The sequence below is a fragment of the Lithobates pipiens genome, unplaced genomic scaffold (assembly GCF_037356315.1).
Source record: "Lithobates pipiens isolate NorthernLeopardFrog02 unplaced genomic scaffold, aLitPip1_a1.2 Scaffold_19, whole genome shotgun sequence".
Taxonomy (NCBI): domain Eukaryota; kingdom Metazoa; phylum Chordata; class Amphibia; order Anura; family Ranidae; genus Lithobates; species Lithobates pipiens.
In genome coordinates, this window is record NW_027507764.1 from 208616766 (window position 1) to 208633858 (window position 17093).

At 42.2% G+C, this 17093-nt stretch overlaps 1 protein-coding gene across 2 annotated transcripts in view; it reads right to left on the reverse strand.

The window, feature by feature from the left end:
* The window catches only part of SEPTIN7 (septin 7), a 124976-nt gene extending 109823 nt beyond the window's left edge, over nt 1-15153 (reverse strand). For both annotated transcript variants that reach the window (XM_077491668.1, XM_077491667.1), the window contains exon 1: nt 15017-15153. In XM_077491668.1, coding sequence (XP_077347794.1) covers nt 15017-15026 — 10 coding nt within the window. In that variant the 5' untranslated portion in view covers nt 15027-15153. The remainder of the gene's footprint in view (nt 1-15016) is intronic.
* Between the last annotated feature and the right edge of the window lie 1940 nt (nt 15154-17093).

Below are 17093 nucleotides of genomic sequence, written 5' to 3' on the forward strand. Positions count from 1 at the left end.
CATCCACCATTTTGAATGTTTATGCTGTTAGCATTAGTAAATATAAAGCAATCATATTTACATGTTATAACATTGTTTTTTTACATGTCTTTAGTTACTTCCTAGTTTCCGTGCCTAGGCAAATTATGTCATATCCCAGGAATCTTCAGGAGGGAGGAGGGGCTTCTCTCAGCTAAAATACACCCTCCTGCCTACATACATGAGCTAAGGGCAGAATGATTCCAGGAAGTAAATGCTACATGAATCATCTGCCCTTGTTCAACATGTCAACAGCCAGAAATGTTAGGGGGGTGTTTTTCTAAGCGATTTCTCAGCAAAATAAAGCATGGAGACATGGATGGATGGATGGGGGAGTTTCCTTTGAATAATAAAAATGAATAAATAGCGCTTTTGGTTTGTGGTGCTCAGATGTAGTGTAGTTTCACTTTAAGAGAAGGATCGTGTAAGATTTCATGCAGGTTCTGGTGGAAAAGGACTGCCTTTAAACGCACCATAAAGATCCAAATGAGCCCTGGACATTTTGATTGCAGTAACCTGGCCCTCTGGTTTATATTTTAGGATAATGGAACAATACTCAAATGTTATATAAAAAAATATATATATATTATTCAATAGAACATACAAAAAAAATGTTGACTAACACACAGAGCGTGCAAGTCAAAATGGATGATTTGAAGGAGTTCGTATTTTGGAATGCTCTCAGTTTAATAAGAAACACATGTTCTTCCAGAAGTGCCTCTAATGGTTTCAGTTTCTTCATTGAAATAAATAAATATGTTCCAAGGAGAGAATGTTTGCTTGGCACATAATTAAAGATCAATTACATTTCAACTAAAGGTGTGGCAAATCCAGGCAGCACAAGGGACATGCCAGCCATAACATGGATGAAATGGGAATATTTGACAAGGAAAGGGTCAAAGCACACATGCCTGCCCAGATACAAACAGTTGTTTAGGATGAATGACAGATGATACGCTAACAAGTTAAAGGATAAATACATCTTTGGTAACATGTTACACCCATATTCTGGACACTAGACTGCCACCAAAACATTTCCTTAGTCTCAAAAAATAATCCATACTTAATGACCTGTAATCCTTTTTTCATTAGTTTTCTATTACATTTTTATGTCTCCTTTTAACATCCTCCGTGAGCTCCTGAACCTCTCCTTTTCCCTCCTCTGTTTAGTACTAGCTACTACAGTTGCTGTATCTACATAGCAGCTCCAGGCTATCATTCTGAATGCTGGGAATAGCCTGCAAGTGCATGGTTGGCCCGGCACAGGACATGTACATTTGATGACGTGTTTTTTGCCATGTGTAACACACTCAGTGTCCACAACTAGTAACTATATGTAATTGATTACCATTTGCCAAAACAAAAAAGGACAAAAAAAAAAGGCAGATATATATTTCTGCAATTACTAAATAAAGCAGGGGCAGCATAGAAATGTGTTGTGTATCGCGTTACTGCAGGATGACTAATATGGTCGACCAAAAAAATCCCTTAGTGCTAGTTCACACCAGACGCAATTCCGTGTGCTTTTTTTTCTGCACTAAAAATGCATGCAGTGTTTTCCATGTATTCCAATGGCTGTAGTCCACACCATGCAGCGAGTTTCCGGTGCAGAAACTGACTGGAAAATGACCGGAAACTGACTGCATGGCATGAACTAGAGCCATTGGAATACATGGAAAACACTGTGCATGCATTTCGTGCAGAAAAAAAGCACACGGAACGGCATGTGGTGTGAACTGGCCCTAAATCAGACAGCAATCCACATTGTGGTAAGTAACAGAACGGTCAGAAAACTTATTATATTCAAGACAGAGGGCGACGGTGATTAAAAAAAAAAGTCCAGCCTGCACTTTTTAGGCTGGGCTTCTCCTATGGGTCACAGGAGTAAAATTTTTTTGCACTCCTGTGACCCATTTTCAGCGGACTTCAGACCGCTCTCCGCCGACATCACTGCAATCAGTCGAGGCAGTGCGTCATCCCGACTTAGGAAGTCTGGCTCTGCCAGCTGCCTTGACTGATGGCTGCCTCGGCGAGCTGCTGAGACGGCCGCTCCCCGCCCCTCCACAGCTCATTGCTCCAATGAGCATGAAGAAGCAGAGCAGGAGAGATGCTGACTGACAGCAGCTCTCCGCTCGGGGAGGTGAGAGAACTGAGCCATCAATGAAGTTCGGTGGCACGGTTCTCAGTGCAGAGACGCCGGGGGACAGATGCAGCATTGGTCTGATGCTCCATCCACCAAGGTAAGTATGAATAGGAGGGGGAAAAAAAAACAAATATGGAAAACCCATAATTCTCTTAACTCGAGAAAACAAAGCAACCGAATTTAGCACAATTTAATTGGCGACAGGAATGCTATATTAAAGAAGAAGGAAAAAAAAAAGCTAAAAAAACTATTTAATTGACAATGACCCTAGGGTACAATTTGTTATACTGGTTGAAATTAAGAGAAAAAAATAAACCCGATTCCTTAATCCACACGAAAATACACTCACCAGCCACTTTATTAGGAACACTGTTTAATTGCTTGGTAACACAAAATTGTTAAATCACATGGCAGCAACTCAATGCATTTAGGCATCTAGACGTGGCAAAGATGACTTGCTGACATTCAAAATGAGCATCAGAATAGGGAAGAAAAGGGATTTAAGTGACTTTAAACATGGCATGTTTTTTTTTTGTGCCAGATGGACTGGCCTGAGTATTTCAAAAACTGCTGATCTACAGGGATTTTCATGCACAACTATCTCTAGGATCTACAGACAATGGTCCGAAAAAGAGAAAATATCCAGTGAGCGTCAGTTGTGTGGACGGAAATGCCTCAATGATGTCAGAGGTCCAAGTAGAATATGCAGACTGATTCAAGATGATAGAAAGGCAACAGTAACAAAAAAAAAAAAAAATCACTTGTTAAAACCAAGGTATGCAGAATCCCATCTCTGAACACACAAGACATCGAGCCTTGAAGCAGATGGGCTAGAAGCAGAAGACCACACCGGGTGCCACGCCATCAGCTAAGAACAGGAAACTGGCTACAGTTCACACAGACTCACCAAAACTGAACAAAAGTAGTTTGGAAAAATGTTGCCTGGTCTGACAAGTCAATTTCAGCTGCGACATTCAGACAGTTGGATCAGAATTTGGCATATGGATCCATCCTGCCTTGTATCAGTGGTTCAGGCTGGTGGCCACGGCCACAGTATTGTTGCAGACTCACTTGTTTCCAATGGTTTAGACATTAATGGCTGTGTGTTGAGTTCTTTTGAGAGGACAGCAAATTTACACTGTTATACAAGCTGTACACTCACTACTTTACATTGTAGCAAAGTGTTATTTCTTCAGTGTTGTCACATGAAAAGATATAATAAAATATTTACAAAAATGTAAGGGGGTGTACTCACTTTTGTGACTTACTGTATTGGATCAACCTTGCCAATACAGATTTTTAAACAAACTGGGCAAAACCAAAATGTGGATGATCTGGGAGTTCTCTGCTGGAAAAGTTGAGATACAATTCAAGTATTAAAGTTCAGTTCAGTTCCTTGGCTCCCAGCTCTAGATGCTTGAATGAAAAACACAGGAAGCTTCCCAGACCAAGCCAAAGAAGCTTGGGGGAGGGGGAGGGAATTACTTTCAGGAAACAAATTATTTTTTAACCCTTAGTTTATCACATATGCCAAGCTGTACTAGACTGATCATTTCAGTTGTAATGCAGCATAACTTCTGAGCATGCCGAAATCCCTAGTACAAAATACACACCCAATATATTCACACAAAGCATATGCATTTGTATTATTAGTGCTCCAAATTACACGCTAAAAAGCCTATAAATAAAGGCTTTATTTATTTATTTATTTTTTAATAATTTTACCAAAATTGACTTCATAACATCCCTCTTCCCCTCCAGATCTTGACCCAACATTCTCTTTTACCTTGTTCCCTTTAGAGAGCTTTTTTTTCTGTAAAATCATCAGGCTTGTAAAATTCTTGCAGAGGCAGCTGCCGGGGGCTCAGTTGCCATCAACCTAGGCATTCCCCCCCTCCCCCGATTTACATCTTCCAAGAATCAACACCTTGGGGGGTTTTCAGGTAGCAGCATATTTTTTGCTGGGAAAGAGAAATTGAATGTTTACATGTGAATTGGGTGTAGGAGGGTTTAATAGGAAGCACTTTATTGCAGAAGGCGGGGCTTGTGCCAGTGCATTTGTATGGCCAAAGCTCACTTAGTTCTTCCCTCCTGTGACCCATATTGGGCTGACAGTTGACGTCACTCAGTCCATGCATACTCCGGCAGAGCTTCAGTCCTGGAGGATTACTTTGGAGCGGTGGTTCATCTTTTCTAGGATCCAGACTTAGGCATCTGGGTGGTGCCTGACAGACCAGCAGCGGGCTCAGCCTCTCAGTACACTGAGCCTGAGCCAGCCGCTCCCACAGTCCAAGACTCCAGTGAGTGCTGGAGGGGCAGAGCAGAGAGCCAGTGACTGACCGTGGTCTTTGAGAGGCAACAGAGAAAAGATGCAGCATAGGTCCTAGGAGAAATATTAATATAATAATATATATCTCCTTGCAAAAGTATTCACCCCCTTGGCTTTTTACCTATTTTGTTACAGCCTTTAGATACATTTTTAACCTGAATTGTATGTGATGGATCAGAACACAATAGTCCAAGTTGGTGAAGTAAAATTAGAAAAATATATACATAAAACTATTATTCAGAAGTTAAAAACTGATAATTGGCATGTGCGTATGTATTCACCCTCTTTGTTATAAAGCCCATAAAAAGCTCTGGTGTAACCATTTACCTTCAGAAGTCACATAATTGGTGAAATGAAGGCCCCAGAGGCTGCAACCACCTAAGCAAGAGGCACCACTAAATAAACCCTGCCATGAAGACCAAAGAACTCTCCAAACAAGTAAGGAACAATGTTGTTGAGAAGTACAAGTCAGGGTTAAGTTATAAAAAACATCTAAATCTTTGATGATCCCTAGGAGCACCATCAAATCTATCATAACCAAATGGAAAGAACATGGCACAACAGCAAACCTGCCAAGAGACGGCCACACACCAAAACTCACGGACCGGGCAAGGAAGGCATTAATCAGAGAGGTAGCACAGAGACCTAAGGTAACCCTGGAGAAACTGCAGAGTCTGGAGTAACCGTACATAGGACAACAATAAGCCATATGATACATTGAGTTGGGCTTTATGGCAGAGTGGCCAAAAGAAAACAATTACTTTCAGTAAAAAACAAAATGGTACGTTTTGAGTTTGCGAAAAGGCATGTGGCAGACTCCCAAAATGTATGAAGGAAGGCGCTCTAGTCTGATGAGATTAAGATGTAACTTTTTGGCCATCAAATAAAACGTTATGTCTGGCGCAAACCCAACAAATCACACTCACCCAAAGAACCCCATGCCCACAGTGAAACATGGTGGTGGCAGCATCATGCTGTAGGGATGTTTTTCAGCAGTTGGGACTGGGAAACTGGTCAGAGTTGAGGGAAAGATTGATGGAGCAAAATCTTTACCAATCTCTGTGTGGTTTGAGGCTTGGACAGAGGTTCACCTTCCAGCAGGACAATGATCCAAAACGCACTGCTAAAGCAACACTTGAGGGTTTAAGGGGAAACGTAAATGTGTTGGAATGGCTTAGTCAAAGCCCAGACCTCAATCCAATAGAAAATCTGTGGTCAGAGTTAAAGATTGCAGTTTACAAGCGCAAACCATCCAACTCGAAGGAGCTGAAGCAGTTTTGCGAGGAGGAGTGGGCAAAAATTCCAGTGGTAAGATGTGGCAAGCTCATAGAGACTTATCCAAGGCGACTTGGAGCTGTGAAAGGTGGCTCTACAATGTATTGACTTTAGGGTGGTGAATAGTTATGCACATTGACATTTTCTGTTTTAGTAAAAAACACATCTTCAAAGTTACAGGCATGTTCTGTAAATTAAATTATGCAAATTCTCAAACATTCCATGTTAATTCCAGGTTGTGAGGCAACAAAACACGAAAAATTCCACGGGAGTGAATACTTTTGCAAGGCACTGTAAAAAAAAAATTATAATATATATATATATATATATATATATATAATTTATTTATTATTATTTTTTTTTTCACCCCTTGGCATTTTTCATGTTTTGTTACCTCATAACCTGGAACTAACATGGCTCAGTAAAAATTGTACCAAAGATTTTCTCCTAGATGGAGACAATTAAAAACGTACCTGTTAAACAAAAAATAAATAAACATGGCTCAGTAAAGGGGATTTCAATTAGTCATTAGCGGGTGGTTGATCCATGATGTCCTGCACTTGAAGCATCTCAATCATTCAATTCAGAAGAATGTGGCAGAGAAAATGTGTTGTGGGGGACAGCACTAGCTAGGAAGTGAATATTGCAGCTAAGGTTAATATATCATTTTATTTATTTTTTTCCATTTCTTTTCCTGGAGGGTGAGAAGCATGGATACACACACATCCATACTTCCCACCCTCCAGGAAAAAAAAATAAAAAATATAATATAATTATATATATATATATTTTTTTTTCCTGGAGGGTGGGAAGTATGGATGTGTGTGTATCCATACTTCTAAGGCTCGGTTCACACAGGGGCGACTTGTCCAGGCGACTTAGCCACCTGACAAGTCACGCTCCGTTCTGTAGTATGGAACCGTTCTAATAGGAGCGACTCAAGTCGCTCCGACTTAGAAAAAAGGTTCCTGTACTACTTTGGGGGCGACTTCAGGCGACTTGCATTGACTTCTATACAGAAGTCGTTTTGCAAGTCGCCGCTGAAGTCGTTTGCATGTCGCGTCTGAGTCGCGCTGCAAGTCGTGCCGCCCCTGTGTGAACCGAGCCTTACCCTCCAGGAAAAGAAATGAAAAAAATAAAAATGATATATTAACCTTAGCTGCAATATTCACTTCCTAGCTAGTGCTGTCCCCCACAACACAACAACATTTTCTCTGCCACATTCTTCTGAATTGAATGATTGAGATGCTTCGAGTGCAGGACATCATGGATCAACCACCCGCTAATGACTAATTGAAATCCCCTTTACTGAGCCAAGCTTCTGTGGTTTTGAAGAGGCTGGCCAACTTTTCTCATCTTCAGAGGAACTGCTTTTCTTAACAGCATTAAAGAAATACTATACCAATTTGACATAATATTCAAAATTTAAAGCAAATCAGCTGTCAAATTACAGTCTTTTATTAACTTAAAAAAAATAAAAATAAAACCCTCACAGACAATTTACTAAACAGTTCATTTCTCAAAAAGGAAGAATACATAGAATTATGAGATCATTTCCACAAGAAGCTATTTTTAGAAACAGCATCATGAGTTGTAGTTCTAGCCCACGTAGTCAGAAATATGCAATGCATCTTTAAACAGATTTTTGAATGGATAAGGAGGAGGAAATAAAAACAACCATCAAGCTTATTAGTATGAATCTCTACAAGAAACCCCACACAGAGAAGTCCTGTCTTTGCAACCATAGAGAGATGATGGCCAAACCATTTAAGCACATTAACACTTGAAGATAAACGCTTAAGAAAAAAATTCTAATCGGACTTCTCCAGTGTTTGAAAATCCATTTCTTAAAGCTAAACTCTAAGGCCCCTTTCATGCTGCTGCGACTTGATAGTCAAGTCATTTTACCATGATTTTGCACCCGCAATTTTAACGTGATTTCAGGACCTCAACTCGTATCAAAGTTTAACCAAAGTACTACAGGGACTACTTCGAATTCGCACAGATATAATTGGGCATTGGGAATAATTGGGGGACAACTTGTCATGCGACTGATGTCCAAAGTTGCAGTAAAATCCGCACAAGTGTGATGGGGGCTTAAGTAGATCTAAAAAGACACAAATTAAAGCTCTGTATTCATGTATACATTACATTTGATTATAATTTGATTATGACCTGGTACTACCCTTTTGTAGTGCCTGTATGTATAGCAGGACTGAGGCATGACAGGATGCAGCAGTACAAGGAGCCAATCAGTTCACATGCCGAAAGGAAAAACTAGCTTTTACTGTTCTGTCACAGCCTGGGGAGGGTCCAGTTCAACCTGGGCTCAGAGGAAATGAGTTGACTCATGTCGGCCAGACTGAGGACATTTAGTAACAGGAAAAAGTACTGCGGGGGAAATCTCTAAACCCCAAGCTCACTTTTCTTAAAAACTGCTTATGCAGGTAAAGGGCAACCTGAACAGAAAAACAAACCGTGTAACTGACTAAAGTTGGATAATGTCCTTGCTTAAAGTATAGGCCATTTACATACCTCCTGAAGCCTGGCTGAAAAAAAACTTACAGAAATGGCTCCATCCTGTCCCTCCATGTTACTGTTCACCACCATCATTACTGTTCCCTAACCCCCGCACATGTGTGGTCCACCATCTCTTCTGTTGCAGCATCGCTGAGCTCAGAGCTACTGTGACAGGAGAGAGACGGCGCATGCAAGGGGGCCTGAATCAGAGAACGAGCTCGCTTCTGTGGTAAAGAATGTAAGTAACAGCTGGGAATGTTTTAGCAACGTCCTAGCAAAAATGCAAGACAAGAACATGCCATCTCTGGGAGTTCTTCAGCCAGACTTCAAGAGGTACGTAAATTACCTATAGCATTATTCAACTTACCTCAAAAGGTACAGTTTGTTATTATTTACAGTGCCCCTTATCTGCATAGGCAGTTTTTTGATAAAAGTAAAAGGTAATGCTTTAAAGTGAACACTGCTGCATACAGGTATATCTCAAAATGAGAATATCAAAAAGTTAAATTTCAGTAATTTAACTGAAAAAGTAAAAAACTCTACACACAGGTTGATATATTTCAAGCATTTATTTTAATTTGGATGGATTGTGGCTTACAGCTAGCAAAACCCAAAATTCTGTATCTCAGAAAATTAGAAATACTACACAAAAAAAAAAATTTAAGGATTTTTAATACAGAAACGTTGGCTTACTGAAAAGTATGTACAGTATAGTATGCACTCAATACTGGGTCGGGGCTCCATTTGCATGGTTAATACATCAATGCGGCGTGGCATGGAGGGTGATCAGCCTGCGGCACTGCTGAGGTTATATGGAAGCATCCTTCAGCTCATCGTCTTCTTGATAATACCCCACAGATCCTCTATGGGATTTAGGTCAGGCATGTTTGCTGACCAATCAAGCACAGTGATAGCATGATGATTACACCAGGTAGTGGTAGTTTTGGCAGTGTGGGCAGGTATCGAGTCCTGCTGGAATATGAAATCAGCATCTCTATAAAGCTGGTCAGCGAAGGGAAGCATGAAGTGCTTTAGAAATTGCTGCGCTGACTTTGGACATGAAAAAAATTGAACACGATCTGAGCGCTCTCTCTCTCTCTCTCTCTCTCTCTCAAGACAGCAGATATGCATGTAAAACTTATGTAGGGAGATTTGTTTCATCCCTGTGTATCATCTGAGGCTGTTTACTTCACTGGGTATATGGGAGGGTTTACAGCAACTTTAAAGCTAAACACTAGGCACAATAAAACTACCGTATATACTCGAGTATAGGTCGATCCGAATATAAGCCGAGGCCCCTAATTTACCACAAAAAAACTGGGAAAACTTATTGACTCGTGTATAATCCGAGGGTGAGACATGCAGCAGCTACTGTTACCGCTTAAAAGAGTGGAAAAGAGGGTCAACAATGCCCATCTGCAGCTGCATACCTCCCTGCGTCCATCCCTGCGTCCATCCCTGCGTCCCGTCCATCCCTGCGTCCCGTCCATCCCTGCGTCCATCACAGCCTACCTGTGCCAATCTGCAGCCTCTTTGTCCTTCTGCAGCCTCTGTGTGCCATGCCGCACCTCTCCTCCTCGTCTGACAGACGGCGGCCATTCCACTGTTCAAAAGCCGCGCCTCCCTGTCTGTGATAGGCGGAACACTCAATTTCCCAGCAGTCAGTGTTCCGCCTATCACGGACATCCTCTCATCCTCGTCCGTAGTATGAGAATGAGCGGATGTCCGTGATAGGCGGAACACTGACTGCTGGGAAATTGAGTGTTCCGCCTATCACAGACAGGGAGGCGCGGCTTTTGAATAGTGGAATGGCCGCCGTCTGCCTACCTGATCTGTGTGACTCGAGTATAAGCCGAGGGGGGCACTTTCAGCGTAAAAAAAGGGGCTGAAAATCTCGGCTTATACTCGAGTATATACGGTAACCCTGACAATTTACATTACAGTATACCTGGAACAAATATATGCATCATTCTACCCACATCTGCACCTATGCAGCATAAAACTTATAAAAATGTGCCCATATTCAGTAGCAGAGACCAGTCATTGCAGTTTAGAGCCTACAGAAAGGACTTTCATCCTGCCTTTCCAGGCTTGAGCAGCCATTCACTAAGCACCAGTGTCGCCATAAGATTCAAACAAGGAAGACGCGGCTCCAGGTGAGCAGTCACTAAAGTGCGAATGCGCTGGGTGCACGCCATGGCCCACCACTGATGATCAATAGGAAGAAAAGAAAGGCTGCACACCACAGGAACTTTCCAACAATTTTATTTAAAAAAAAAGAGCTACAGCCAGCCAACAAAGACAGTGTCGGAAGCCAGGAGGTGACGTGTGCATTTCGCACTGACCTCAGGTTTCATGTTAGAGGAAGGGCAGCCTCCCTATGCCTAGAAGTAGTAGGTATTGCCTTTTACTAACAGCTGCTGAACTGAGAGACAGGCAGGCAACTGAATAGTTAGTAAGTGAAAATAGGGAATATAGCAGGTAGGTGAACCTGTCACTTTGCTATGCAGAAGAATTCAATAACAGCAGTGAACCCAATAGAGGATAAAAGTGGAGAGGGATTAGAACACCTGTCAGGGGTTTACTATTGTTTGTGCACCCGTTAAGTAATATTTCCCTATTTGTCCGGTTTACAATCATTGAAAGTAAGAGAAAACCTCAATTTTGGGTTGTCCCTAGAAAGGTAATATAGGGGAAATGTTTCAATGGGGACACTAGTTCTGGTGGCCTGGGGGTCCCAAAGGAATTCTTACATTTTCAAGGATTTTTTCCTCGCTTCCTGTTTGGCAATGGTTGCAGGAAAGAATGTTGCACCGTGTATGGCTGGCCTTAGCCTTACCAAAAATATTTTTAAGGGGGGGGGGGGGGTTTCAGTTTCAAAGTACTACATAATTATCTTTCTACAGTGCCTTGAAAAAGTATTCATACCCCTTGAAATTTTCCACATTTTGTCATGTTACAACCAAAAACGTAAAATGTATTTTATTGGGGTTTCATTCATGTGATAGACCAACACAAAGTGGAACATGATTGTGAAGTGGAAGGAAAACCATATTCAAAATAAATATCTGAAAAGTGTGGCGCGCATTTGTATTAAGCCCCCTTTATGCCGATACCCCTAACTAAAATGTAGTGGTTCCAATTGCCTTCAGAAGTCACCTAATTAGTAAATAGAGTCCACCTGTGCATAATTTAGACTCAGTAAATACAGCTGCTCTGTGAAGCCCTCAGAGGTTTGTTAGAGAACCTTAGTGAACAAACAGCATCATGAAGGCCAAGGAACACACCAGACAGGTCAGGGATAAAATTGTTGAAGTTTAAAGCGGGAGTCACGCCTTTTTTATTTATTTTTTTCTATAGTCAGCAGCTACAAATACTGCAGCTGCTGGCTTTTAAAATATGGACACTTAGACCTACAGCCCGCCGATCGGCTCTCGGGTGCGGGAATCAGAACGTGAAGCCTTGCGGCTTCACTTCCCGGTTCCCTATTGCGCATGCGCAAGTCGCGCTGCGCAATAAGGACGGTCCCTGCTGTCTCTGGGATCCGTGCGTTTCCCAGCAGACAGTGGGGGCCCCGCAGGAAGTGGGGTAAATACCCGCAGATTCTTCGGCTATCTATGCCTGGAAGTGGGTGCAGATACCATTTGTATGGCTGATATCACATTCGGACTAAACTCGCACAGGACCCTTTTTTGGTCCGCACCAGAATTGGATGGTATGGGCATTCATGTCTGAACCATCAGTTCGCAGTAAGATGGGAGCTGAAATGGGGGTGTCCTTAAAGAGGAAGTAAACCCTGATGGATTTACTTCCTCTTTGATTCCCTGCAAAGGTAAAGCATAATGGACTACTATGCATCGCATAGTAGTCGATCATGTGTCACTTACCTGACACAGGAGCCAGCAAAGTCACCGCTATCCCCTGTAGTCCGGAGCCTCCATCTTCTTGGTGGGTCTCGCTGCTCCTGCGCTGTCATTCGTCGGAGCCGCGATGACGTCACTCCCGCGCATGCGCATGGGAGCCGTCACTCGCCGCATATCACCGTTAACTGCGGCGTGCTCAGTGCGTGCCGCTGTCTACGGCGCATGCGCCGTAGACAGCGGTGCCTGTCTTTCGGTAAATATCTCCTAAACCGTGTCAATACAATGTTAAAGTGGTTGTAAACCCTTACAAACCACTTTGACCTACAGGTAAGCCTAGATTAAGGCCTACCTGTAGGTCAAAGTGGTTTGTAAGGGTTTACTACCACTAACATTGTATTGACACTCCCAGCAGTTCACATATGGCAGTGTGAACTGCCGCACGAGTCAGGTGTGATGCAGGAATGCGCAGTGGATTTGCAGGGTTCCTGCATAGCACAAGTGTGAAACAAGCCTTAAGGACAATGCTTTTTCTTTAGTCAGTAGGTAAATCCGGTGCACACAACAAAACAAACTAGTTCTTTTTCTTTCTTTCATAAAAATAGAAATGCTTAAATACTGCCTTCAAAGAGTTGCCAACAAGCTAATACATCTGTGTGTTTTACGGAGATTGTATAGATGCAGCACCCTCCTAGCGTAGGATGCTAGGTAAATTTAGATTTTGGCTCCATTTATTCTGGTGTGTGTTCAGGGTTTCACAAACTGGAAGTTTAAATGCTTTCCCCTGCCTCTGGAATAAGCTTTCACAGCTTAGGGCAGGAAATTCAAAACAGCCAGCTTGAATATTTATAGGATTCCAGCTAATCCCTGGAGACGAGTGTCCAGAAGGGAGCTGGAATGATGATAAATAGTCTGAGAAACTGAAGAGCAGGGTTTCCTTCTCTCCAGGGGGGGATCCAAAGCCTGAGGGGCTGCTGCTTTAAGGCAGCCCATGGACTGTACAGCTGTTCTGGCGGCCTGTGCGGTGTCAAAGCCAAAGGCCTGGATGGACTGATAGAAACTGACTGCAGAACCTCGCCACAAGGGATCTGATCTGGAGAGGTGCTGTCTCACTCACTGGACCATGTCTGGAGGAAGCTGGAAGGTGCAAACTGTCCCAAGGACTTGTGAGTAAAGACCCTAAGCTGATCTGACTCTAGGGTTCTGTAAACTAGAAACCACCAGCGCAAGATAACCAGGTACCAGAGACTTGCCTCATGGTCTCCAGCTGTGAGGGTATAGACCAGTGATTGTGAACCTTGACACCCCAGATGTTTTGGAACTACATTTCCCATTATGCGTAGTTCCAAAACATCTGGGGTGCCAAGGTTCGCCATCACTGGTATACACTGATCTCTATTTACCAAAAGGAGAAGACTGTCCACTAACGTTTTTTTTTAATCGTTTTGGAGTATCCCATGCCCTAACCCCTCTCATGTTCAAGTTTCCTAAAGAAATCTAAAAAAGAAAACCCCTAGACTGCTCTTTTGGAGTTGGAGTAAGTGGACTGTTGCTTGGATGACTGGCGACCTCTACATTTTTTGGGGAAGAACTAGTTAATACCAGCAGCCTCTGCAGGGATAGCACTACATATAGGTTAATCAATAGACTGGCATGTTATACCTACTGGTACACTTAAATTGTATAGAGTTTTATTAGCAGATAGATTTTAATGCAATAAACACTTGTTATAAGCAGATGTTTACATGACAAACAACCAGAAAAGGTTATGATATTTGATAAATGGACTGATTTAATAAACATAAAAAGTGCTAGACAGGGCTTAAATTCAATGATCTTGTAGAAACAGGTAAAAAAAAGAGTATGCAGTAAAGGAAAACCCATTGGCATTTCAAATAAATAAATTATAATATATATATATATATTATATATATATATATAATATATATATATATATATATATTTTTTTTTTTTTTTTTTTTTTTTTTTCATAATCACTAGAATTTGTAAAAACTAAAACTTACACCTAGGAGCAGAACTTCAGCCAAAAAGAAAAACGAACAGCCAATTAAAAGATGAAATTGTTAAACGCTGCTTTTTTTGCATTATTCACTTTGAACCTACAGATTTCACCCAGTGTATTTCTTTCCCACTATAAAGATGCTACCAGTTAGATGGTCATCATCATTCAACCCATTTTCTGAGACCAGACAGAACCTCCCAGTGGCTGGACAGAGAAAAAGCAAAAGCATCAGTGATAAGCTCATTACTCGTTGCCATCTCCTCCTATCAGCATGCTCCTTGTCAGCTTATGATCTGACTGGCTCCTTCCTCACACTCCAGCTCTGCTATACAATGTAATGCAAATTGAGCTATTTGCAAAAATGCATTCTGTGATGTATTAATGATTATGGCGGCACAGTGGTGTAGTGGGTAGCACTCTCACCTAGCAGTAAGAAGGGTCGCTGGTTTGAATCCCAACCACGACACTACCTGCCTGGAGTTTGCATGTTCTCCCTGTGCCTGCGTGGGTTTCCTGCGGGTACTCCAGTTTCCTCCCACACTCCAAAGACATGCAGGTAGGTTAATTGGCTTCTGTGCAAAATTGGCCCTAGTAAATGAATGGGGACCTTGGATTGTGGGCTCCTTGAGGGTAGGGACTGATGTGAGTGTGCAATGTACAGGGATAGGGACAATTGTAGACACTCACTCAGGTTGAACTGGATGGACTGGTGTCTTTATTCAACCTCACTAACTATGAAACTATGGAGCAGATTTAATTTGTATCTATTTTATATTGCTACATAACATCGCCAATAAGTAAAAAATAATCTTAATCTTACTTATACTATATTAAGCATGTGATCTCACCTACTACCATAAGCGTGAATTCAAATCCTCTCTTCACAGATTTCCTGTATACTTGATTTGGCAGATTGGCAAATCCCACATATCCTTCAAGGTTCTTCTGTTGCTGTAATCAGTACATACAGTAAATCATTAACACCAATGTTGCCAGCTAAGGTTATAGTAAAAAAAATGTAAACAATACTTGGTATAAAATTTCTAAGTGAATATAAATGCAAACAGATTTATCTGATAAACAGTAGTATTAGTGCACTGAACACTGAAGAGCACAAGCCAAATAAAAAAAAAACTGGCAAATTCAAGGTTTTTGCTAAATTAAGCCTCATTTGCTCTTGTGGTGTGGTAAAAACCACACAGTTGCGCAATGTTTTTACCATGCCCTAACTGCCCCACCGAAGACTGCAAAGGCAATAGACAGGGATGTACACGAGAACCACGAGGCTTTGCAGCATCATGGCACAGCAAAAAAATAACCAATCGCTGAATGCAACCTATTCAATTGAAATGTGGTTGTGGCGCAGTGGTGCTTTCAAAAAGTGTTAAAACATATGGTGAGGAGGCAACACCACACCTCAATGCCTGTCAAATGCCCTCTGAAAGGTGATCTGCTGCAGATGGCAAAACATTTGAAACAAGCCCTTAATGTCTCAGAATATTAAAACACACAAAACGTTGACAAAAGATATTGCTCAGTGAATTAAAGCGGAGCTTCAGCTCATTGGAACGCTTCCCCCCTCCGGCGCCACAATTGGCACCTTTCAGGGGGGAGGGGGGTGCAGGTACCTGTACAGTACATGTATCTGCACCCACTTCCGGCATAGATATCTGCAGAAGCTACACCCCTTTCCGAAGGTCCCCCGCTGTCTGCTGGGAAACACACGGATCCCAGAGACAGCGGGGACCATCCTTATTGCGCAGCGCGACTCAGGCATGCGCAGTAGGGAACCGGGAAATGAAGCCGCAAGGCTCCACTTCCTGATTCCCATACCCAAGACAGCAGCGGCAGCACCCGAGAGACGATCGAGAGATCGGCTTCGGGTGCCGACATCGCAGGCGCGCTGGGCGGGTAAGTGTCATTATTTTAAAAGTCAGCAGCTGCAGTATTTGTAGCTGCTGGCTTTAAAAAAAAAAAAATAAAAAAAAAAAAAAAAACGGCAGACTCCCGCTTTAAGTACTGAATCAAGCTAATCAAAATAATGGGCAGGCAACATTTATTGGAGGTGATCAATAAAAGCAGTCTTAAACTTTTCAAACCATTTCCTTTACCAACATATGTGCCTGCTGGGCACGCTCTAACCTGTATATAAACATCAGCTACATACAATATAGAGCGCTGTGTTTCTACAGCGGGAATGGAACTTTCCATCCCGCTCCAGGAACAAAATCGAGTCAGACAGAGCTGCGCCCTCAGCCATTGGCTGTCTGGGTGTATCCCCGTCAGAACACAATAGCTCAGCAGAGGAAATTGCTGTACTAATATCGGATTGTTAGTACAGGGTCTCCTCCCAAGCCCTTCCATTGTTTTTCAAAGGCGGATAGTGTGTACCAGGCTTAAGGATAAATACCCACTTGTTGAGAGGTTTGTTTTTTCGTATGCGTCACATTAGCGCAAGATAATTGGGTTGTAGTACGCAGATACATTAATATCAGCCTACGTGACATGTTGACACTGTCCTTCCATGTCCCAACACTTGTTGAGGTATTTTGTTGACAACGTTTTTCCACTGACAAAGCTCAGTGCCTCTGCTCCTTTCCTGGCACTATCGGTATTGCTGGCTGGTTGATGCTTTCGCTCACATACAGAAACAAATGGTGTTACCACACAATTGTTCTGTACAACCAGATAGTGACTGGAGCTACTCTCTCAATTTTCAGTGCATTCTGGGATACAGAAGCCCCCACTGTCTAGGTGTGGTTACAGATCACATGTGAAATCAAAAGGAAGTGACTGACATACTGCTTAACTTTTAACACAGCGCTACTGTCACTTGTCAGCCATCTCCATTCATTTGAATGATAATGCTCTAACTGCACCAATAGCATTTATGGCATATTAGTGAAGCATTTATAAAGTGTTAGC